The 23,300-nt window shown below is 31.6% G+C and overlaps 4 protein-coding genes across 4 annotated transcripts; 1 reads left to right on the top strand and 3 right to left on the bottom strand.

Moving 5' to 3' along the window:
* Positions 1 to 8,599: 8,599 nt before the first annotated feature.
* LOC133815795 (uncharacterized) lies at positions 8,600 to 10,170 on the bottom strand. Its single transcript, XM_062248592.1, has 5 exons — positions 9,851 to 10,170; positions 9,331 to 9,417; positions 9,145 to 9,249; positions 8,893 to 9,058; positions 8,600 to 8,803 (listed from the first exon to the last, which is right to left on the bottom strand). Exons 1-5 carry the CDS (start codon positions 9,889 to 9,891, stop codon positions 8,708 to 8,710), a joined length of 495 nt encoding a protein of 164 aa, XP_062104576.1. The 5' UTR covers positions 9,892 to 10,170; the 3' UTR covers positions 8,600 to 8,707.
* A 3,999-nt stretch (positions 10,171 to 14,169) lies between these two features.
* On the top strand, positions 14,170 to 19,405 carry LOC133817053 (uncharacterized). Its single transcript, XM_062249439.1, has 2 exons — positions 14,170 to 14,513; positions 19,005 to 19,405. The coding sequence occupies exons 1-2, from the start codon at positions 14,317 to 14,319 to the stop codon at positions 19,234 to 19,236; spliced, it is 429 nt and encodes a 142-aa protein (XP_062105423.1). The 5' UTR covers positions 14,170 to 14,316; the 3' UTR covers positions 19,237 to 19,405.
* On the bottom strand, positions 16,520 to 17,142 carry LOC133817051 (uncharacterized). The gene has a single exon (XM_062249437.1). The coding sequence runs from the start codon at positions 17,078 to 17,080 to the stop codon at positions 16,646 to 16,648; it is 435 nt and encodes a 144-aa protein (XP_062105421.1). The 5' UTR covers positions 17,081 to 17,142; the 3' UTR covers positions 16,520 to 16,645.
* A 1,137-nt stretch (positions 19,406 to 20,542) lies between the features above and the next one.
* Positions 20,543 to 21,267, bottom strand: LOC133817052 (uncharacterized). Its single transcript, XM_062249438.1, has one exon. The coding sequence runs from the start codon at positions 21,057 to 21,059 to the stop codon at positions 20,847 to 20,849; it is 213 nt and encodes a 70-aa protein (XP_062105422.1). The 5' UTR covers positions 21,060 to 21,267; the 3' UTR covers positions 20,543 to 20,846.
* Positions 21,268 to 23,300: the final 2,033 nt, after the last annotated feature.

Raw genomic sequence — 23,300 nt, 5'->3', positions numbered from 1 at the left:
TTGTTAAATTAATCTAAGACCTCGTGAGAAACATGCAGAAGGGACACTTTTGTCTCTTTTCCAATATAATTCTTGGAATTTTTGTGTGACGCCACACATCAGTATGGCTGTTTTTTGGAATGACGACTAGCCCTACAAACTAATACAAATTTTTCCAGCGTGCTTTGTCCTCACTCACACTACCTGGGAAAACTTCCCAAGAGGTCACCCATTCCTAGATTAATCCAGGCCAAGCACGCTTAACTTTGGAGTTCTCAAGTGATGGGCTACCGAAAAGAAGATGAATCTTCCTCATATAGGTAGTACCCATCAATCCATTTAAGCCCTCTTCAACTGTGTAGTACCATCCTTACACAGTCTTAAAATCATCACACTTGACCTTCCCCAGGCAGTGTGAGATTGCACAACTTACCCAATCTTTCCCTTTACGAATCACAGGATTTTGACTGTCACATTTTGTAGCCTTTAATTATCAATATTTATCATTATTGTTTAATTTGCACAATAAAATTATCTCTATTGATTTTATAAATAAATAAAATCTCTATTGATCAATTGTAGATGATTGGTCCGTGGCATGTCACAATCATATCCACATTGCACAGTTCTATCATTATAATATATAAATATATATATAGAGAGTTATATAAACAAGTATATAATTATTTAAAAAAAAACTAATTTAATCTTTTGTTAATCTGTGTTTTTGCAAAGTATTGTTTTGATACCCTAATTTTTTTAATAATACTCACATGGTATTCTGTATTTAAAATTATATATATTTGGTACCTTAAACTCGAATTGATAAATAAAATTGTATCAATATGACCAAATCGTCATCAATTATATGTAATTGAGGAAGGGAAAAATATTATTTTGGCCCCTATGTTTTTCCTGAATACGCGATCGGGCCCTGTGTTTTGTTAAATTCGGACCATGTGTGTTTACAAAATAGACAAAATAGTACATAGACCCGATTTTTGTCAAAATATTTTCAATTATAAGATCAATTATCGGGTCGTTAGTGATGCGATGAAAGTAGTTGAGGAGCTAAGAATGAAAGATTATATTTGATTTTGTTTTACCAAAATTAGGTCTAAAGTACTATTTTGATCAATTTTGTAAAACACATTGTCCGAATTGTCATTTAACAAAACACAATGGTCGATTGCGTACTTGGAAAAAATACAGGGGCCAAACTAGTATTTTCCAATAAAGGTATTAAATTTAAATTTGGAATTCATAAAATTGAAAGCAATTTGATTAAATTTGTAAAATTTTATCAATTAAATTTGAGTTTAAGGTATCGAATATGTACGATTTCAAAATACAATGCATGTAATGAGTATTATTATAAACACATGGTACCAAAACCATACTTTATAAAAACACAATGTACCAAATGATGAGTATTATTATAAACACATGGTACCAAAACGATACTTTATAAAAACACAATGTACCAAATGATTACCTACCCTTTATAATAATGATCATTTGGTACTTCCTGTTTACAATTCGTACCAATTTGGTACCCTCTGCTAGAATGTGGTCAACCCATACTTCAGATATGACCACATTGCCCATCTTTTTAATAATTTATTTGATTTTCTTTTGTTATTGTTATTTTAAAATGATTCAAAAATATTTTTAAACTAATAAAACAAAAATTGTTTTATAAAATGAATCATTTAAATGTGAAATTTCAATTCCAAAAATTCTAAAAATTTTCAATTTGATAATTAGATTAAAAAAACAGTAGTGTTCTTGTATCATTTTCTTCACAATTTGATAAATGTTCAAAATTATTGAACAAAAATAAAATCAAAATCAAAATCCAAAAATTTTCAAACAAAAAATCATCCCACCTGGATTTTCTCACATATCAAAATCATAATCTCAATTTATAAACAAAAATTCATAACAAAATGTTTTAAGAACACAAACCCAGATTTAAGAACACAAATTCATAACAAAAAAATTTAAGAACACAAATTCATAACAAATTTTTTTAAGAACACAGACCCATATTTAATAACATAACCTAGAAGCTTGCTCTGCAAATTTCTTCCCCCCACTACTACAAAAATGGGATTTCCCGACAGTTTTTAACTGTCGCTATTAAGCAACGACGACAGTCGACTAACTGTCGTATTTGACTATGCCGACATAGGGTAGCTACGCCGACAGTTATTAGGTGTCGCCGTTGCTGGCTACGCCGACAGTTATTAGGTGTCGCCGTTGCTGGCAACACCGACAGTTATTACGACAGTCGACAATTATTAGGTGTCGCCGTTGCTGGCTACACCGTTGCTTAGCATAGAGTTCCGCTAAGCAATTATGACAATCAACAGGATTGACTGTTGTGGTTGGGTGTTGGGAAAGCCTAGTTTTGTAGTAGGGCCCATCTCTATTCCTTGATCTTGATGCAGATCCATCTGAAAAAGGCCGATCGACCGAACTTCGTCGTGCACTTCAAATTTCACTTCGCAACTTTAGCCTCCCTCCTCAACCTCTCATGGCAGCCACGCACTAGATCTAGGCTCTCCCCATTGCCATTACCGAAGCCCAAACCCACTGTTCTTGAAGCCACGAACCAGCCCTGACGTCTGTAATCCTTAGATTCCCTCTCCTCGTCGCCCTTCCTCAGGTCTTGTCCTCCCCGTCACCTTAAATCTACTGTCCTCGTCCACCTGCGATTTATGGTAGCTGAAGAAGAAGAAGAAGATGATGACGAACAAGAATGGGTTTGTTTCACACCCAAAATGTGACAACCACTTAGCAGTAGTTGTAGTAAAAGTCGGGCAGTCGATCCACAAGGGGGTAACCTAAAACCAAAAGATTAGTAGAAAACTAACACAAAAAGTTAGTAACATGAAATAAATAGAAATGAAAATGAAAATAGATTTGAGATTTGAGATTTTTTTGTTGTGTTGTTGGTGAAATGATGAAATGAGACAAGTGAAATAAAAATAAAGTGTAATCAAGAGTTGAGAAGTAGAAAGGTTTCAATAATCATCCATATGCTTGTTTGGCTACTTAGTTACTTGATTTACAAAAATACACAAGTAAATAGTTTACATACCAATATTTACTTGGAAAATCTAACATTAAAGTCCATATTCTTTTCTAACAAAAGTCCATTTGAGTTATAAGGTTTTTTACTTTAGGAGCACTATATTAATCTTATGAAAAATCTAAAAACGAAAAAATACCCAAGGGTAATAATGCAATAGAAGATTGGACATAAAATTATGTATCGATATTATTTTTACTAATTAGAAGCACATAGAAAGAGCATCACTAATCCTATATACTATTAGCACAAGCAAATAAAGATGAGGATGAAAGAACATAAACAACTAAAATGCATTATATTAAGAACACAGTAAATCAAAGTAGCAAAATAACATCACTAGCATATGGAATCATCCCTAACCTTCTTAGGAAGATTATGCCACTATGCTCATGATTCTCACAAAATTCTAAGAAGAAAGTGTAATGCCCTAAATTTCCTAATAAGATTTAGGACCTTGATTAGGAGGTCGGGAAGGCAATAATTGATTTATTATACCATTAAATGATTATATGCATGTTTATGTGAATTATATTATTATATGATGATAAATTCATGCATATGGGTCCACATTTCATTATAAGGGCCTTTTGGTAACTCGGCCCGTTGAGGGCACATTTGTATATTTTCATGCATGTTGGTGAATTTTGAATGAGGCCACATTATAATGTGGATTTGTTCGAGCCATACGGCATGAGACAATATTTGAATGCAAGTTATCGGTTTGGTCATAAAGGGATTAATTTCGGGGCTCGGGGTGAGTCTCGGGGTGATTTAAGAATTAGAACATTACCGGGAATTAAAGGGTAATGGGATGTGATTTATTAGCATTTGAGAATATTGGAAATAACGAGAATTGGAGGAAGTTAATTATGATTAGCGGGATTAGGCAGGAAATGACGATTTTACCACTGGGGGTTGTTAAGGAAAGAAGATAAGCCTAGGGGCATTTTGGTATTTTGACCTAAATGATATATATATCTTTAAGAAGCTGTTGAAGCTTAAGAAAAAAACAGAGCGTTTCCTTTTCTCTCTCTCCCCGATCATCTCCTTCTCATTCTCTTTGAATTTTGGAACCTTAAGTTGAGGGTTCAAGCTTGGGAATTTAGGCTTAAGGGTTTAGGCTTATGTTCAACCAATGAAGATGATTCAATTCGAGTTTAAGGTAAGTTTTTAGTTCAATTTTCTAGTTCCTTGCTTTGTTTTTGGTGTTAGTTTTGAGATTGGAGTTTGGATCATAGGAATGGATATTTGATGAGGTTTTGAATGGTTTAAAGCTTAGGTTTTGTTGGTTATATGATAAACAAGTTGTGGTGATAGTTGGGAACCTCGCTTTGTGGAATTGGAAGTGTTTTAGTAGGTTTTTGAATTGAGATCGAAGAGGAAAAACAAGGGTTTTTGGCTGGGTTTTGGGTGGGGTCGTAGCTCTGTTTTAGAGCGTCGCGACCCAAGCTTGATGAAGAAGTAGGTTGGTGCTGAAGGGCCGTTGGGCGTGGCATGGGGAAGGTAGGGCTGCGGCGCGTGTTGGTGGCTGGGTTGTGGCTGTTTCTGTTTGAGGAGGCGGGCCGCGGCATGGTGGAGTAGGGCCGCGGCCCTTAGTGGCATTTTTGGCTAAAAGTGTGTTTTCATCGTGGGAATCCAAACCTCAGGCCTCAGGATCGTTCCTACTACCTGGTTTAGTGGGATTTTATGTCCCGTAGGCTAGGTCTTGGTTCGGGAACCTTTTATTGATTGATTTTATTGATGGAATCCCATTTTTGGTTATCAATAGGTGACCGCTAAGGGATCAAAGGATTGATCGTTCTCAAGGGTCGTTCAATTGATATTTCTCGCTCGAACCAATGGTAAGAAAACTGCACCTCATATATGACATGCATGGTTATTATTGAGGCATGTTGAGTGTTTAAAGGTGGACATTGATTGCCTATCAAATTCTTAGCAAATCTTGCTCACTTGTGAACGGCACTGACTTATTAGTCAGAATCGGTAATGTTGTTGGTATTAATTGTGAAGCTGTGACTTACTTGTCAAGTTCGGCAGTGGTACCGAGCACTGGTCGTATGGCATTGACTTATGAGTCAAGGACAGTTTTAGCGTGTTTAATGCAAGCCAAAAAGATTAGATCTAATCGAAATCTGCATTGAATGACTCATAATGAGCATTAATGCCGGATCGACCTCAAGTTCGATGAAAACTAAAAGCGCTTGTCTAGTCTGAAGGCTAGTTACTTAGAGCTAGAGCCAGAAAGGCTAAGGTGACCTACACGTCACATGGCTAGGAGGGTATGAGACCTCTGAGATAGACTTATTAGTCATCTGACTGATTTCGACTTATCAGTCATCTGACCGAGATAAACTTATTAGTCATCTAATTTAGATAGACTTATCAGTCATCTAATCGAGATAGACATATCAGTCATATGACCGAGATAGACTTATCAGTCATCTGATCGAGATAGACTTATCAGTCATCTGACCGAGATAGACTTATCAGTCATCTGACCGAGATAGACTTATCAGTCATCTAATCGAGATAGACTTATCAGTCATCTGACCGCGATGGACTTATCAGTCATCTATTTAGAGAGTGACTTATTAGTCAACTGTTCAAAGAATGACATATTAGTCATCTACCTCAAAGCGGGAGACTTATTAGTCATCTACTCAGAGCACAATACTTCACAAACATGTATTTGTACCTACTTGCATGCATGCGTAGGGTTATTACTGCTAGGCATACCTATTATGACTTAGTAACACATTATTACTTGTTCACGAGCATATTGAGTTTTCTTGTTGGTCTTCAGCTCACGAGTGCTATGTGGTGCAGGTAAAGGCAAAAGAAAGCTGGGCCATCCTTGAGTTGGGGAGCTTAGGTGACGATGTGTACATATGCGGTTGCTCGACCACCACGAACGAGGGTTGAAAGAGGAACTAGGGTTAAAACCTATTTTGCCGCTTAGGTCGACTGGTTGTAAATCTTTTGTTGTAATTAATATTTAAATTATATTTTTGGGATCCCAATATATATGGTAAATGTTTTAGTGAAACGTTATATTTTAACAAAAATTTCTAACCCGAAACTGCTAGTCATACTTAGTTACACGATTATGGCCAAATGACTTGATTAGCGAGTTTAGCACTGTTTAAAATGCACACCGTAACGGTCCTTGGAGTTTAGGGCGTTACAGAAAGTGTGAGAAGAAAGTGAGTAGAAATTTTGCTATAGTTTATTTACTCTAAAAATTACATTCCAAATGTGAAAAAAGAATCCCTATTTATAGAAGAAGAAAATGACTAAAAAGAAATTAAATTATAAATGGGGTTTACAAAGTAAATCTGAAATATTAATAATAAAATATGATTTAAAAAATCAAATCTTATTATTAATATTAACCTAGTTATTTTAGTGAAGGATCATTTTTCCCTTTTTCTAAAACACCACAAAATGTGAGCTTTAAAGTTCAAAGTGGACAGTCCAAGACCCAAAGTGCACAAAAAATGGGCTTGAAGGTGGCTGGTGGCATTGACCAATCGCAGCCAATCAGAGGAGGCCACGTAGAGCGCTGGAGCTGAAGGCAAGGGTCAAACTTTGACCAGGTCAGGCGCGGGTCAGCATGGGGACTCACGGGTTACACGCAGGTTAGGAAGTTGGGTTGAGGCATGGGCACGCGGGTCAGGAGTTAGGTCCTCGAGTCGCTCACGAGTCAGGAGTTGGTGGAGACAGACGAACGTGTGGCGCACGCTAGAGGCAACAACTGGGCAGTTGGGCGACGCGTGGCAGGCTGCGAGGATGACACCTAGCAGGCTGGAAAGCATCAGGAGATGGAGAGAAACGCAGGCCTGGGCTGCTATTTGGGTTTCCTTCTTTCAAAATGCCACATTTCCTTTCTTTCTTCAATTTTATTTATTTATTTATTTTCTTTGTTTCCAAGTGCCAAAAATACCAATTAAATACTACAAAATAAAACAAACTAAATTAAATTTAAATATTTTCATTTATAAATTAAACCATATTAATTATATGAAAATATTAATTAAAACTTAATTTATTTTGACTATTAAAATCAATAAATGTGCAATTTTGGGAACTAATTAGGGTTGCTTCGTCTAGCTCTATCTTCTCTTAGGCGTTGGTGGCTCTCCGAGAAGCACAAAAGTTTGGGTTGTTGCTGCTGGAGAAGAAGAAAGGGTAAAGGTATCGGGAGAGAAGAGAGGGAAATTAGGGTTTATCTTTTGTTTTAATTCTATTTAGTTTTAATTTAATTAAGTTTTATGTAAGGCTTTGGTTAAATTAATTAAGTTTAGGATAACAATCAAAGTTTTAATTTTGTTTTAATTTTTCATTCATTTAAAATATTTTTTAATTTAAATCTAATTTTTTAATGTTTAAAATTAATTTAATATATTTAATTTTTTTTTTATAAAACTCGAGAGTATTTGGTCATATTCAAAAAATATTTGACAAAAATTGGACGAGGGTATTATTTTATTCAATTTAGCAAAATACATGATCTAAATTGTCATTTAATAAAACACAGGGTCCAATAAATTTTTTTGCAAAACACATAGTCCAAATTAGTATTTATCCTATTTTAAATGACGCGACACACTTTTTTTTTTGTCAGAATATATGTAATAGATTAAGATTACATAAATTTCATTCATCCAAAAATGTTTACCATCCAACCTAGGGACATGTTAAACTAATATTAAAAAAAATAGTCATTGATTAAACCCATGAATTGAGACACCAAAATTGTAACCCCCCACGTGCTTTGTCCTTACTCGCACATTTCCTGGAATGACGACTAGCCCTGCAAACCAACACGAGTCTTTCCAATGTGTTTTGTCCTCATTCGTACGCTTCTTGAAAAATCTTCTCAGGATGTCACTCATCATAAGACTTTGAAGTTCTTAAGTGATAAACTGCCGAAAAAAAGATTCATCTTGTTGGCATAAGTAGTACCCATCAATCCATTTAAGCTATTTTTAATTGTGTATATCTCATACATACACAGTCTTTTTACCCAATTTTTTCCCACTGCATCATGGGATTCTGATTATCATAGGTTATCTAATTTGGCACGTTATCACTACTACAAAAAAGGCATTTCTCTGCGGTTTTTTTACTCAATACACTGCGGTTTTCGAGAGTATTGAAAAGCGCAGTGTATTCGACCGCAAAGAAAAGTGTTACGAAAACCGCGGAGAAAAGCTACACTTTTCTCTGCGGTTGTAGTAAGACAACCGCGGAGAAAAGAAAGCTTTCTCTGCGGTTGTAATAAGCAAACCGCAGAGAAAAGAGAGCTTTCTCTGCGGTTTGTTTATTACAACCGCAGAGAAAGCTCTCTTTTCTCTGCGGTTGGCTTACTACAACCGCAGAGAAAATAGCTTAATTTGAAAAAAAAAAATTCAATTTCGGTTGATAACCCAGCATTTTTATTTCTAAAAATAATTAATTTTCAATTTTAATTATAAATAATTATTTTCAATAGTATAGCTAATTTGTTAAATTGTTATATATACATTTCATATCTAATACAAAATAATTGGTTAGTAATGAATCAAAGACTTTAATCATTCTAACCAATATAAGTTAGCACTTTAATCTTATATACATACAAAAAATTTAGATTTCATAAACAAATGGCATTAATCTAGATAACCAATCACTTTGTAGTGGTAGTAGATCCTCTTTGACATTGAATTGCTTTTTGTCAAACCACTGCAAAATTGAAAAGTTAATATAGATTAGATAATTAAATACTATATCTAGTTTTTCTTAAGCAAAAAAGAGTTTAAAATATAACATACTTTCTTCTTGATAACTTCTGCTCGATTCGGTGCATTTACAAGATCATAAATGTATCTTAGTACATAATAACCACATTCATGACTTTCAGGTTGTTTTGGACAAGAACCTCTCACCAATTTTGTAAATGTGCCGATGTATTCATTTTCCAAACATTGTGCGTATGCTCTACAAAAATTAAAATTAATTAAATACATATTATGCTCTCAACTTTTAAAAATTAATAATGCATACATTACAATTGAAGAACTTACTTTTCCATAACCTCCGTAATTATTGGTGGAGATTTATGATTTTTGAAAGGGTCCAAAATTATGGTCATCCCCCGCATCATCACGAGCACCAACATCCAATGTCGACTAAAATAATAATAAAATATGATTATTATAAAATTAAAATTCAACCATAGTAGTGATAATGTTTAAGTAGTTCGTTCTTACTCAACAATCCAAGGAATGAAATATATTTGGCCTCGTCTATCCATAGTCATCATCCATTTGGCTATAAGATCCACCGTATAGTTTTTACTTTCATCATTGCCAATAGAAAGATGTTCGGTGTCAAAAAATTTATATAATTGTCGTGAATTTGGGTGCATGCTTTCCCAAATGCATATGTAGAGAATCAATCATTCATATTACATTTTCAATTAATAAATTAATATCGTAAAAAAAAAATTGGGCAGAGTTTCCTCTGTTTCTATAGCATATCCAAAATTATTAGAACCTATAAATTCAATTCAGACAAAGCATACAACAAACAACATGCATGTTCTCAACCATAAGCCACCGCAGCACACAAAATTCGCAGAACCTACTTCACTAAGACACACATGTTCTCAACCTTCTGTTATCTCCGCAGCACACAATTTCATCTCAGAACTTACTTCACTACGAATGAATATCTAATATATTCAAACTCCTCTAATAGTTTGTAATGACATAACAGATTGATACATACCTCATACCAAACAGCATAGTTGAGGATCCAATATTATCCATGGAGGCTGCTTGATAAACGTCTTCCGAAGTGATGAAGATAGCCTCACGTTCTCCTATAAACTCCGGGTCAACGGGAACTTGTACAACCCCATCTATTCCTTTATTGGAATAATACTCCTTCACTATAAATTTTAGACTCAGATCAATTTTGTCCCATTGGTTATCTGTTAACCAATTTGAAGGTTCTGGTTGAGTTATTTCAGCGGGGATGACTACGTGAGATCCAACTGATGATAAATGTGGGCTTGGTGATAGGGATTTGTGATTAGATGAAGATGGACCCTACATAATAGCATTAAACATATCAGTATAGTGTACCCATTTAAAAATAAAATTTAAATATCTAAGCAAATAATTTTATACCTAACAAGCAACAATTAAATTTTTAGGCCAAGGCAGGAATGTGTCTCGTGCGTCCCCAACATATCGTACGTTACCAAAGGGAATAGGGATCTCAGCTTCTTCTTGGAAGACATCTATAAGCCAAACCCTCGCAACTGAATCATCAAGTACATTTCCATGGACGGTAATTTGGCTACCTATGTTTGGTACAATGAGTACACCCTTAGCCACCACATTGTCAATATTATCAGAACACAAATAAACTTCATAGCTCGGTGGTGGCGGAGACTCATAAATTGATGATCCATCATCTTCATCAATGATCAATACACGTTTTAAACAATGAAAATGTCCTCCAATCCTATATAAAATTTAAAAAATATTACAAAAAATAACCATATGAACATACAAAGAAACTACCATTAAACCCACACAATATTTCTTTATTTTTACCCTAAAACTTCAAAATAACTCAAGATTAACTTTATATACATGATTTCAAGCTTTAATATGCAAGAAAATGGAAAAAAAACAAAAAAAAATAGACAATGTGGGGCTTACCGTGGGTAGGGACGGCGTGGTGGGAGAGAGCTTCGACCGTGTTCATCAAAGAAGAAGATGAGAAATATGAGTGGGAAAAATAGGTTTTTGGGCTTTAGTGGGTGGAGACCACCTTTCTCTGCGGTTTTATACCCAAAACCGCAGAGAAAAGTGGACTTTTCACTGCAGTTTTGGGTATAAAACCGCGGAGAAAGGTGCCACACTTTTCTCTGCGGTTTTAGCCCCCAAACCGCGGAGAAAAGTGTCCCATTCAAACCTTTCACTGCGTTTTTTTAAAAAACCGCAATAAAATAGGGCGCGGACATTAAATATACTTTTTTTTGACTCTTTCAAACTTTTTCACTGCGCTTTTTATTTATTGTTTAAAAAAAACCGCAGAGAAAGCCTATATTTGTTGGAGTGTATATAGCAATATTTTTAAATGATCCCAACTAAACTTCTTTGTATTAATGTGGTGGCAAAGAGGATTAGCGTGAATATGAACGTGACATGATGTTTTGGGCTTGAGTGTGTTGATTGAGAATTTGAGATATGATTTCGGAAACTCATGATGAAATAAACGTCCCTTAGTTCTATCAAATCGCCATATATACATATATTTTCTTGGCTTGCACTGTCCCCTCTCATTCATACCATCCACTCCTCTTATCTTTAATGACACGTTTTTCAGTCTAGCTTAGGTTACAACATGCATTAATGTCTCAAATTCTATCCATCCACATATCCATAGAGATAAAATTATATGTATATATTGGAAGATTTTTAGGAGAAATTTGTTTCCCTATGGTGAGAAATTATAATTTAAATTTTGTATGTGATGTGGTTACATTGTAGTTATAACATTTATTTTCTTAGTTTTTGATAAATTTTGAATAATTTATGATGCTGAAAACATAAATCAAAATAGTCAGCTACGCACGTATTAAAAAAACAAACACATGTGCAACTGATTATTTGAATTATGTTTTTGACATTATAAATTATTTAAATTTTCTTAAAAATTAAAAAAAATTTCTACTATAACTACAATATATACAATTGAATTATAATTTTTCTTCGTGTTAAAAATAAAGTTGTCCCTACCAATAAAAGCAAAAGTAATGTTCCTAATTAAAGTTTTCTTATATGTTATATTCTACAATTTTGAGAGAAGATCAATTATTCTAAATAAATTACATAAATTTATATTAATAGAAAATTTGTAGCGAAAATTACCGTGTAAAAAGTTACACTTAAGTCATAAAGTATATTATTTTTGTGGCAAAAATCACTTTTATTCTATTTCGGTATGGCAATTAGTTATCCTCTATTAAGTTACTTAAAAAATAAATAAATAGTTTGCAATAAAAGTCACTATGTAATTTAAACGGTTAAACTTAAGTTATTAGGTAATTTGTTTTTACTCATTTAATTTTAATTTACTAAATATTTAAAAATTAATTAAAAAATATTTAGAAAAAATTAATAATTTCTAAACTAGCGGCAAAAATACTTAAGTTTTTCAAAATTAACAGTTTAAACACCTAAATTTTTTTTACGGCATAAATACATTTCGTCAACATTTCTTGATAACCTAAGTATCTAATGTTAAATTTATTATTAAATGTCAAATAAGTGCCTACGTGGCAACACGTTATCCATCCATTTTTAATTACTTAAAAAAATCATTAAATATTAAAATAAAATACATATTTAAAAATTAAGATTATAGTAAATCAATAAAAAAATACATTTTAATAAAATAAATCTTAAACCTTAATCTAATTAAAAAAATTGGTTAAAGATAAAAACCAATCAAAACCCCTCAATTAATATTTAACCGTGTTGTTGAGTTTTTCAAACCCATAATTTTCAAACGTACTTATCAAGTTCAAGTTCACATCCAATTCAACCCAGATTTAGAAGTTTCAAATTTAATGATTCCAAACCAAACAAAAGATCAAATTACTCTAATTTATATCATGAAAGAACATTTTTATGGGATATTAGATATTATATTGTGTCCAAAGAACACTGATTGGTGATATTATTAGGGTGACCCATTATAATATTCTTTTGAAAATGAAAAAAGATAGGTGGGCTAGGGTAGGCGACCTATCACTTTTTGTGGGCTGCACTAGGCCCAACCTCGTACAATGTTGAGCTAGCCCGATATTAGAGATGGATGGGCCCAGTCGGGCTATGGACCAACACCTATTATTGCATGTGAAAAGTCAAAGATGGGAACTTGTCAGGTTTGGTCCGCATTAATTGTGATTTACATTTGTGTCCATGCTTGTAGAGAGATTAATGGTTCATTTAAATAAAGTGGAGCTTAATTAATTTTAAACCTTTAATTAAATCACCATCAAGCTTAATGTATTATCACAAAGATTCACAAAAGCCACTATGAATCACTACTTTCATTAATGGTTTACCCTACTTTTAAACTTAACATTGAATAAAATAACATTGCTAATCTTATTGGGCCTGAAGATATTTGTATTAATTATACAGTCACTTTTTAATGTATACTTCTAACACTTTATAGCTTACTAGTTAATCACCAGATGTGGTAAGATTCATTGTTTAAAAAAGTTAAGTGACATTTATGAAATTAATCTGATAACAGGCTTAGGAATCCAAGTGGCATTTGTTAAAAGTTCAAAGATTAGAACATGCTCATCTTTTAATTTCCAAACAACCCAATTGAAGATTACCAGTGTTTGTTTTGAGTAATTAAGTTGTTTTGGAAAGTATAGAGGGACTTAGGATGGAGGTAATATTAAACTCTTGTGTGCAAAATAGTTCACTTTACTCTTTAAAATTTGAACCAAACATAAGAAGATATTTAAATTCTCATTTCCACATTTACTTTACCTTATACCAAACACCCAATTTATAGTTTTATCTGATAATTTGACAAAACTCTATATAATAAGTACCAACATTATCCTTATTGCTCTATTTTAGAAAATTAGGGTACCACAAGTAGGATAATAAAAGGACTTAACTCATATTTTTTTATGAACAATGTACGAATATGCTAGTACCAAGAACCAATCTAATAAATAACAATTTAGAAAGATAATACAATAGTTAGTAAGAATCGATTTCTACTTAGTTAATATAAGAATTATAATAAGTTCTTTCCTTGCCATCATACCACCATAATCGGTGATTTTGGCGATTGTATTGTTATTATAATATGTTATTAGTATACTATAAACCAAAGTGAGGAATGTGTGTAACGGTCATATGTGTTGGTAGGTACGGGATTTGAAAATTACACACGAAGCTTCCAATCAAAAGTGGAAAAATGAGGTGTAAAAATGTGAATAAGAATAGCTTGATTCCATAACCCTGCTCCTCTTAACTTTTTTTTCTTTTTTTCCTAGTCATCAAACTTTGTCTCTTCCTCCAAACTAAAGTAAGCCCTCAACTTTATAATCATGTCCCCCACACTAAAAATAGTCCAAGAAAGAAAGAGAGAGAGATAAGGTGAAGAAGAAGAAGAAGAAGAAGAAGAAGAAGAAGAAGAAAATGTCTGATTGGGGGCCAGTTTTTGTAGCAGTGGTGCTGTTCATACTGCTAACACCAGGGCTGTTGATTCAGATCCCAGGAAGAAGCAAATTTGTAGAGTTTGGCAACTTTCAAACCAGTGGAGTTTCCATTCTGGTTCATTCTGTTATCTATTTTACTCTCATTTGTATCTTCTTGTTAGCTATTGGTGTTCACATGTACCTTGGTTCTTGATTCATTATTTAAGATCCATGTATACACAAATATATTGTATTATCATGCTCTGATTTTTCTACCATTTTTTCTTTCTAAATTTTTTCATTAATAGAAGATCTGACCCATTTGTGATTATTTAGATAGAGTTAGTCAATTACATATATGATTGGTTTGGTTTAACGATCTTGCTCGAGAGCTTTTTTTAGACTTTAGTAGCCTCTAAAAGCAATGATAAAATATTATTTTGCAGAGGAAGTGAAGCTCATGTTTGGGGGTTATTTTAGTTCTTGAATCTTTAATATCAAACAAATTTCATTACTTATTTTTATAGTAGAAGATCTGACCCATTTGTGATATATATTATTTTTTTACATAAATTATTTTTACAGAGTTTTTTTTGAGAAATTTTAAAAAAATATAGGTGTATTCTTATTTCTTTTGTTATTATGCAACAACCGTTGTGGGTGTTATTAGTTTTTTTTGTTGAGAAACTAGTACTTATAAAAACTAATTATTAAAGTTTTAGTTAAAAAAAATAAACTAATTACAGATTAAAATCATATATTTAGTATTTTTTTTAATTTATAAAATCATAACCAAATCCCATCACATCATTTCAATAATAACTTATTTTAAAATTTGACAATTTTTTGCATAATTAATTTTTTTTTTATATAATAAGACAATTAACTACCATGCTCATGTTTGATAGAAGTGGGATTTTAGCCAATTAAATATTTTATTTGAGTAAAAGTTACATAAGGTTTTATTCCCTAATCATCGTGTAGTAACCCTAGCTACTAGCTACTATGTCTATATTATAATATTAGTCAAATCAAATACCACATTAAAATCGATGGATAAAAATCTATTCGATAACCAAATAGCATTATGCTCGATTTTTTTTTAAGGAATTTACTCGCGTCATATTTTGTGTTTTTGTAAAATATTATTTTGGTATCCTATTTTATCAATAATGCTTATATGATATTATGTATTTTAAAATCATTTATATTTGGTACCTTAGACTCAAATTTGATAAATACAATTTTATCAATATAATCAAAGTATCATCAAATATATGTAATTAAGTAATTAAATTTGATTTTGGAATTTATATAATTGAGAGTAATTTGATTAAATTGATAGATTTTATTAATTATATTTAAGTTTAAGGCACCAAATATATACGATTTTAAAATACATGGTACTAAATATGTACGATTTCAAAATACAGGGTACTAAATGAGCATTATTGTAAACACATGGTACCAAAATGATACTTTACATAAACACAGGGTACCAAATGGTTACCTATTTTTTTTTTCAATTATATATAATTTTAGTAAACAATTATTAAATTTTTATTAAGTAAATACATATTTATTATAATTTTTCAATTTCTACTACTAATAGTCACTTATTATGTTCTACAAATAAATCTAAGAGATTTGATTAAAACTCAAGATTTTTTTTCTAAGTTCAATATCATAAACCTCATTTGTTTTCCTTATGTTAAGTATGTGCTAACTAATAATAAGTAATAATTAGCAATTTTTGTGGGATAAACAAGTGTAAAGGAGTGATTAATCATGGGTATGTAATATGTAATTACTTTGGTGAATGTCAAATCGGAAAAACTAAATAAATACCAAATTTATATTTCAATTGATCATATTTACCCATATTACAAATTTTATTAAATTTTTAATATAAATTTACCAAACTACCCTTCTCACATTCATAAAATACAAGTGAAACAAACCAAATTTAAATATTAATGAATTGAAAATAGAAACTTTACTTGAACTAATACAGAAAGAATGAAATTATGAATCAAGTTAAAACAAAAAAGAAGACAGATAATTTTGTGTTTTTTTTTTTCAACTAGAAATTCAATATATATAGAATGTAATATCCACAAGTTAAAAGTCATTGTTATGCAACAAAAGTTACACTAATTAACTAGTAAACTACAATATTATATCCTCAAAGGAATCACTCTTAGTAATAATTAAAGTAGTTGAATATTATCAAAAACAGTAAGATCATATAACAACACAAAGAACTAATCAAAGCTAAAAATAAAATAAAAATAAAAACTTTGATGATTCACAACTCTTATTAGATATTGTTATGCATAGAGGTGTAGGTCAAGAACAACAAGAAACAAAATAAGGAACAAACCATATATAACGGTATGAACAAACATGGAGGCCACACTAGTCTTCATGTTCATAAATTGGAAAGGGTACTCTTTCCCCGGCATCTGAAAGAGCGATCCCGGCGTCAGAAATGCAAAGAGCGCGGCGGCGATGAGTGGAGCAGCCCAATCTCTCATTCTAAATAATCTTCTCAAAGTTGATTGCTTTGGAAGTTGATCGAGGAAGATGAAAAGAGCCAAAGTAAAGTTATTATAACATGTTACAAGAAAAAGTGTCTTAGAACGAGGTCTTCTCAACTCCTTAAAAGAGGGAATACGAATCCTATAAAGCGAATAAGCTACTACACACCATGATGTGAAGAATGACCAAACTTCCACTTTAGCCCTTTTTATTTTATAAACCATTCCTTAGTGTTGGTTTGTATGGTTTGGGGATAAGACTAGGGTTCATTTTCTATTGTTTTCATGACCAACATTATTTTTTTCTTTTTGATATTGCAAAAGTGGCATTTATGCTTTGGCAGTTAAATTCTATTATCGATCGCCCTCGATTTCATCATGATTAAGTGTATAAATTGACTATTCTCGTGGGAACATTTAAGTCTAATATATAAAATATGGCTAAGTGATGTGAGTCAAAAAAGGGTCCCATAATATGCGTCTTTAGAGGGAAGAAAAAGTGGGTTGCTTTTGATGTCGTTTTGTTCTTTTATTCGTTTATTATGGGAATAGTGACGACGAAGCTTTCGGTGTACAAGATATGAAGATGCCAAATATGTGAAATACCATCTTTGCCCTCAATTTCGAAGATGATTCATTTTGCTTCTAATGGCAAGAATTAGAGATAGAGATTGAGTTGAGATTATAACACTTGCTTGACTTTGGTAAGTTGGGAAAAAAGAACCTCTTCATTATCTTTTGACAACCTCTTAACCTAGCTACGTGCTAGGGTTTGCTAGTGTTGTTGATGGTGATGTATTAACTCGGGTGATTAAGTTGGAATAATCGAGTTATTTAATATATGGTACTAATAATACTAACACTAAAACATGTATTTTTAACATGGTTCGGTTGTTTAACGGTATAGTGTTTTACATTTATAGAAAATTAAAATATGATAATTTTTTTAAGCTAATCCTGAAAGCAGATAAAATATCTACTTCAAATAAAGTTACGAATCATTGATGCAAGTTGATGGGACAATGATATTATTTTTTTTGTAAATTTGTCAGGAAATTCTATAAATTAGCTAATAGAAGTGATAGGTTAATTAGACATATTTTAATCAATCATACTAAATATCAAGTCTCAATAATACAAACAAGGTGATACATATCAGTCAATGCTGTTCTTATCAACTCTTTTATATAACTATTTTGTATTTCTTACACAAACACCCTAACACTACTCAAAATTAATAATCATTAATTGGATGATTGAAACTTGCAAGTTCATCATTTGAAATTGACATTATACATTTTTATTTTACCTTGAAATATTTAATTTCATAAAAGCTTCAAGTTGATCAAGCTATTCGAGTCGTTATCAATTATTTATTTATCGTGAATGTATGCAAATCTATGAATATTTTATCCCATTTGATTAATTTTAGATTTATGTACAATTTATATATAGAAATAACATTTCTATATGTTTAGAGTTCAGAGTTAAAAAAAATAAGTAACGATAATATACGCTTAAATTTTATATAGTGACGTGCTAGTTAATCGTCAATCATATTTATTAAAATAGTGACTTTTTATTTTAAATAAAAATATCTAATATTTGGGTATAAATTTTGAATGCACATGTTCTTATTTAAACAAAATATCATCGAATTATCACGAGAAATCTTCCTTGCTGAGTGGACATTGTATTTGGTGGTAGAATTAATTTATAAAATCTCAATATTGACATGTAATTTATGTTAAGAATCACTAAACTTTAACTCATAATGAATTAGCTCAAAGCAAAGCTCTTCTATTCAATAAAATATAATTAAACTATACTGTTAATTATTTTAATTTAAAATCCATTAAATCAACACAGTCAACAATTTTTGATTGAATGAAATTCACAAACATTTAATTTACTTAATTTTTTTTTAAAAAAAAAAACTGTAACAATTTTTTGAGATTCCCAAGTATAATTAAGTAGTGTGTCAGTGTGAGAGTCTCACACATGTCTTAGGTAACACTGTAATTAATAATAAGCAAAAGCTCCACCACTTCGGTTCGGTCCCATCTCCATATCCAACTCTCTCTCTCTCACGCCTCATCTAAACACCTCTCTCTCTCTCTTTTTCTTCTTCTTCGTCTTCTTATCTCAACTGCAACTATATACAGAAGAAAATGGCGGACTGGGGTCCAGTACTGATCGGAGTCGTTCTGTTCGTGCTGCTTCAACCGGGGCTGCTATTCCAGTTGCCGGGCCACAGTCGACCCATGGAGTTCGGCAGCATGAAGACCAACGGCAAAGCCATAGCTGTTCACACGCTCATCTTCTTTGCCGTCTATGCCATTCTCATCTTGGCCGTCCACGTACACATCTACACTGGTTAATTGATCTCAATCTAAGTCTCATCCTCTTCTGGGTTTGTCTGTGTTATCTGTTCTCAAATCTCTCTATGTTGCAAGTTGTAACGAGTTCTTTCTTTTCTTTTTTGTTTTTGGGTCAGTATGTTATGTGATATTTTAATCAAATCCCATATAGATAAAAGCTTTACTCTTTCTTGATTTGCGTTCATTCATTTCATACTCATAGTTTTTCTCTTTTTTCTTCGTTTGATAAGGCTGCTTAAAGTAGAGATGAAAACGCTTGTTTTTTTTTTAGTTTAAACAACGGTGAAATTAGGGTAAAAGTCAGGTCAAGAAGTAGGGTTTTTCTTTCTTTCTTTACCTTTTTTTTTTCAAAAAAAGTCAAGATACTTGATGGCCTATAATGTGGACATATATATCATAGTCATGGCCATTAGTTGTGTCATGTGCACTCTGACCCACATGACAAGTATTTGTGCGTTACTTTCGACTACTCTAGATAAAGTGAATCGAATGCTTATTATGGTTTTTCTGGCATAATTGCATACAAGGTTTGGCATTCTTTTGGTAAACAATAGGCCAATAATGGTTTTTTTTTGGCATAATTGCATACAAGATTTGGCATTCTTTTGGTAAACAATAGCCCAATACAAATGATTATGATTGATTATGATTAATGGTGTAGTTTAATATTGAGTCTCATTTATTTAAATTCAATAAATATTATAATGTATTGCTAAACAATCATAAAATGTCATAATTGTTGCTTTTCTTTCTGTTACTTCAAAAATAGCTGCTTCAGCTTCAGCCACTCAAATTTTTGATATTCCTTTTTATTTCTCATCAAACAAATGACATCTTTCTTTGGAAATTCTAGCTATTCTTAGCCTGATATTAGGGAATCTCATTGCTATTACTCAAACAAGCATGAAACGTATGTTTGTGTATTCGTCCATAGGTCAAATACCGCAACTTAAAGTGAAAAATAATAACACTCTAACAAGAAGTGGTACTCTCATAAAGAGAATACAGTACCAATTGCTAGGCCTCATGGCTCATAGAGTATTGCTTGGGATAGTGCTAATATTATGTGCTTAAATAATTGAGGCAAGGCTTTGAATTTTTTTCTAAATTATAAGAAAAAGTTTCGTAGACTGTGTGTTTTGTCGGTGGCTCACGTGTTGAGACTTCGGATTTCGGAATTGTATGAATTGTATGTACTAATTTTTGCAATAAATTATGCTAATTAATATACACTCTTCATTCAAGTGCTTATGATGTACTACAACAAAACTATCATATATATATATATATATATAATATTGTTGCAACTTGTAAGATTTTGGCTTGATCGAATAATAATAATGGAAATTCAATTAGAACAAACTTATTTCATGTTAGTATCGCCAATTAATGTTTCTGACTATAGCTAACTCTCAACAGTTTGGAACTAAAAGAATCAACACTACAACAATTGAAACACAAAACATTTGATGAAAGTTGAAGAAAGAAATGAAAAAGTTGATATTACAAGAAAATGAGAGGAAAAATCTCAAGGGAGAGTATAATAAGATGTACATATATATATATAGAGATTTGAAGATGATGATGATGATGATGGTGATGATATAAAATTAGTTAACATGTATGTGAATACCGATTGCAATGACCAAGATGGTGAGTATGCAGAAGTATATGACAGCATGAACTAGAATAGCAATCCCACTTGTGTTCATGTTCCCAAACTCCATGACCCTTGTTCTTGCTGGTAATTGGAATAGTAGCCCCGGTGAAAGCAAGATGAACAACACCACTGACACCACCACAGGTCCCCAATCAGCTCCCATAATTAGGTTTTCTATCTCTTTTATTTCTCTCAGTTTGGCTCTCTTTTGATGATATATAATAGTTATAATGATGTTGAGAGGTATATGGTATCGATGTTTTTATATAAGTAGGACGGTTAGGGTCAATTTTATTTCTTAGTGAAGAAGGAGAGATTGTGAATGTGATGCTAAACTTGATGATGAGAAAGAAGACAAAGTGTTTCAAAGTGATGAAGAAAGGTATGTTAAGCATGGTGGACTCACTTTTTGGGAATTGGAAACAAAACCCTTTTTCTTTTCTTTTTTCTTTTTTTTTTGTTCTTGATTACTTGTTAGCTTCTGATTATTGTTCACAATCGGTCTCTCTTTTTGCTAGCTTTAGAAATTGAAGAAGGTGTGGGAAACTTTTGAAAACTTTCCTTTTTTCATTAGTTAAAAAAATCTAATGCAAAATGAAGTGTAAAGTTAATTATGTATGGTTGTATATACGTACGTGTGTTTTGCTTCCATTGCTTGGTTTCCTTTTTTTATGTTATAAACATTTCAAAAAGAAATGTGGGGTTGTATACATACAAAGCTAAAATATGAATATAGAGAGAATTAGTATATGCCATATATGGAGTATATGACATGACTTGGACTCGAATTAATGTGAGACAATGGGTTTGGAATGTTAAGTTTCTAAGATATAATAACGCAGAGAATAATGATTTACAACAATAAACATATTAATAATGAAGAAGCGCATATATACGTTGTGAGAGTTTGAAGCAATTGCTCATATGAGACAGCTATATAGTTGTGTTGTGTGCTGCAATATACATAATGTTCATGAGGCGATTTATATATGTATATATATAGGGAATTTATTTGGTGCAACTCACAAAAATTGTTTGTGTCTCGTGAATAGTTTTTGACACGATTTTTTTTTATGATCGTGTATATTATAGTTATTTAGAATATTCTGCAAATTTTCAGAAAATTCCGAATAATTTAGAACACTGAAAACAATGTTCAAACATATTGTTTTCAACGTGCATAAAAAAAATAAGTCACGCGTGCAACAACATGTTTGAACTTTATTTTCGGTACTGTAAATTATTCCAAATTTTCTAAAAATTTGCATGATGTTCTAAATAACTACAATATATATGGTCATAAAAAAATTTGGTGCCAAAAACTGTTTACAGGGTGCAAACAAAAAATTGTGCACCGATGAACCTCTTTTTGTGAGCTGCACTATAGAAATACCCTATATATATATATATTATATAAATGAAAGACATGATAATGATTTTAATATATAAAGTGTGTAACTTGTTCTATTTATTTTACTATAGTAGTCTAGTAGTGATATCATCATTGCACAAAAAATGTGATTAATTTCTCAAATACTTAATGTGATTGTGAAGAACCCCACTAAGTAACCTTTCCAGAAAGGAAGATGATTTGTTATATAGCTTGACGGAAGATGGGGATGTATGGGACAATGTGTGGAAGATAAACTAAATAAATTAGTATTATAGCTAGGAATTAAAAAAGGTTTAACAACATTTAGTATTATGACAAATTAGTGTCTTTTACTTTTCTAGAAGTGGTTGGAGTTTCCAATAGAGTAAATAATCAGTAACTTTTTATTAAAAAAACATTTTTTTACGAAAGATTTTTTGACCTTTATATTAGGAATTACTACACCTACATCATAGGTGCATACTTAAACATAAATTCATACAAGAAAAAAAAGTGCGAAGAATTAAATATTTCAATGTATAATTATTGGTATATAATTGATAAATAAATATAGGGTTAAATTTTTTTTGGACATGTGTTTTGTCTAATTACATATTTTGACTATGTGTCTTGATAAATGATTTTTTGGACCATGTATTTTGTAAAATGGTTCAAATAGAACCCTAAACTCGATTTTGGTTAAAATTTTCTGAACTAAAATTACAAATAATTCACCAAAATAATAATTTAAAACAAAAATATAATAATTTTGTCTAACAATTGTGCTATTATATTCAATTTTTTCTTCATCAAAATTGGGTTTAGAGATCTGTTTGAACAATTTTATAAAACACAGGATCCAAACAGGTAATGAGACAAAATACAATATCCAAAAATGTATAAAACCATAAAGATATATTAGTATAATTTGTATAAAATCCTATTTTTAACATAAAAAAACTCAAAAAATTATATTTTCAGAGTAATTTTTTTCTTTCTAAAACTATAAAAATGACACAAACAAACCTTTCT

The sequence above is a fragment of the Humulus lupulus genome, chromosome 2, assembly GCF_963169125.1.
Source record: "Humulus lupulus chromosome 2, drHumLupu1.1, whole genome shotgun sequence".
In the NCBI taxonomy this organism is placed as follows: domain Eukaryota; kingdom Viridiplantae; phylum Streptophyta; class Magnoliopsida; order Rosales; family Cannabaceae; genus Humulus; species Humulus lupulus.
This window is presented reverse-complemented; position numbering and strand designations above follow the sequence as displayed.

Bases quoted from the DNA above. Each gene is read 5' to 3' on its own strand.
- LOC133815795 (XM_062248592.1), bottom strand. From the start codon at position 9,891: ATGGATAATATTGGATCCTCAACTATGCTGTTTGGTATGAG. The intron at 9,250-9,330 runs GTAAGAACGAAC...TTATTATTTTAG, and splicing joins TTCATTCCTTGGATTGTTGA to TCGACATTGGATGTTGGTGC. The intron at 8,804-8,892 runs GTATGTTATATT...TCAATTTTGCAG, and splicing joins CAGAAGTTATCAAGAAGAAA to TGGTTTGACAAAAAGCAATT.
- LOC133817053 (XM_062249439.1), top strand. From the start codon at position 14,317: ATGTCTGATTGGGGGCCAGTTTTTGTAGCAGTGGTGCTGTTCATACTG. The intron at 14,514-19,004 runs GTACCTTGGTTC...TTCTTATCTCAA, and splicing joins TTAGCTATTGGTGTTCACAT to CTGCAACTATATACAGAAGA.
- LOC133817051 (XM_062249437.1), bottom strand. From the start codon at position 17,080: ATGGTTTATAAAATAAAAAGGGCTAAAGTGGAAGTTTGGTCATTCTTC.
- LOC133817052 (XM_062249438.1), bottom strand. From the start codon at position 21,059: ATGGGAGCTGATTGGGGACCTGTGGTGGTGTCAGTGGTGTTGTTCATC.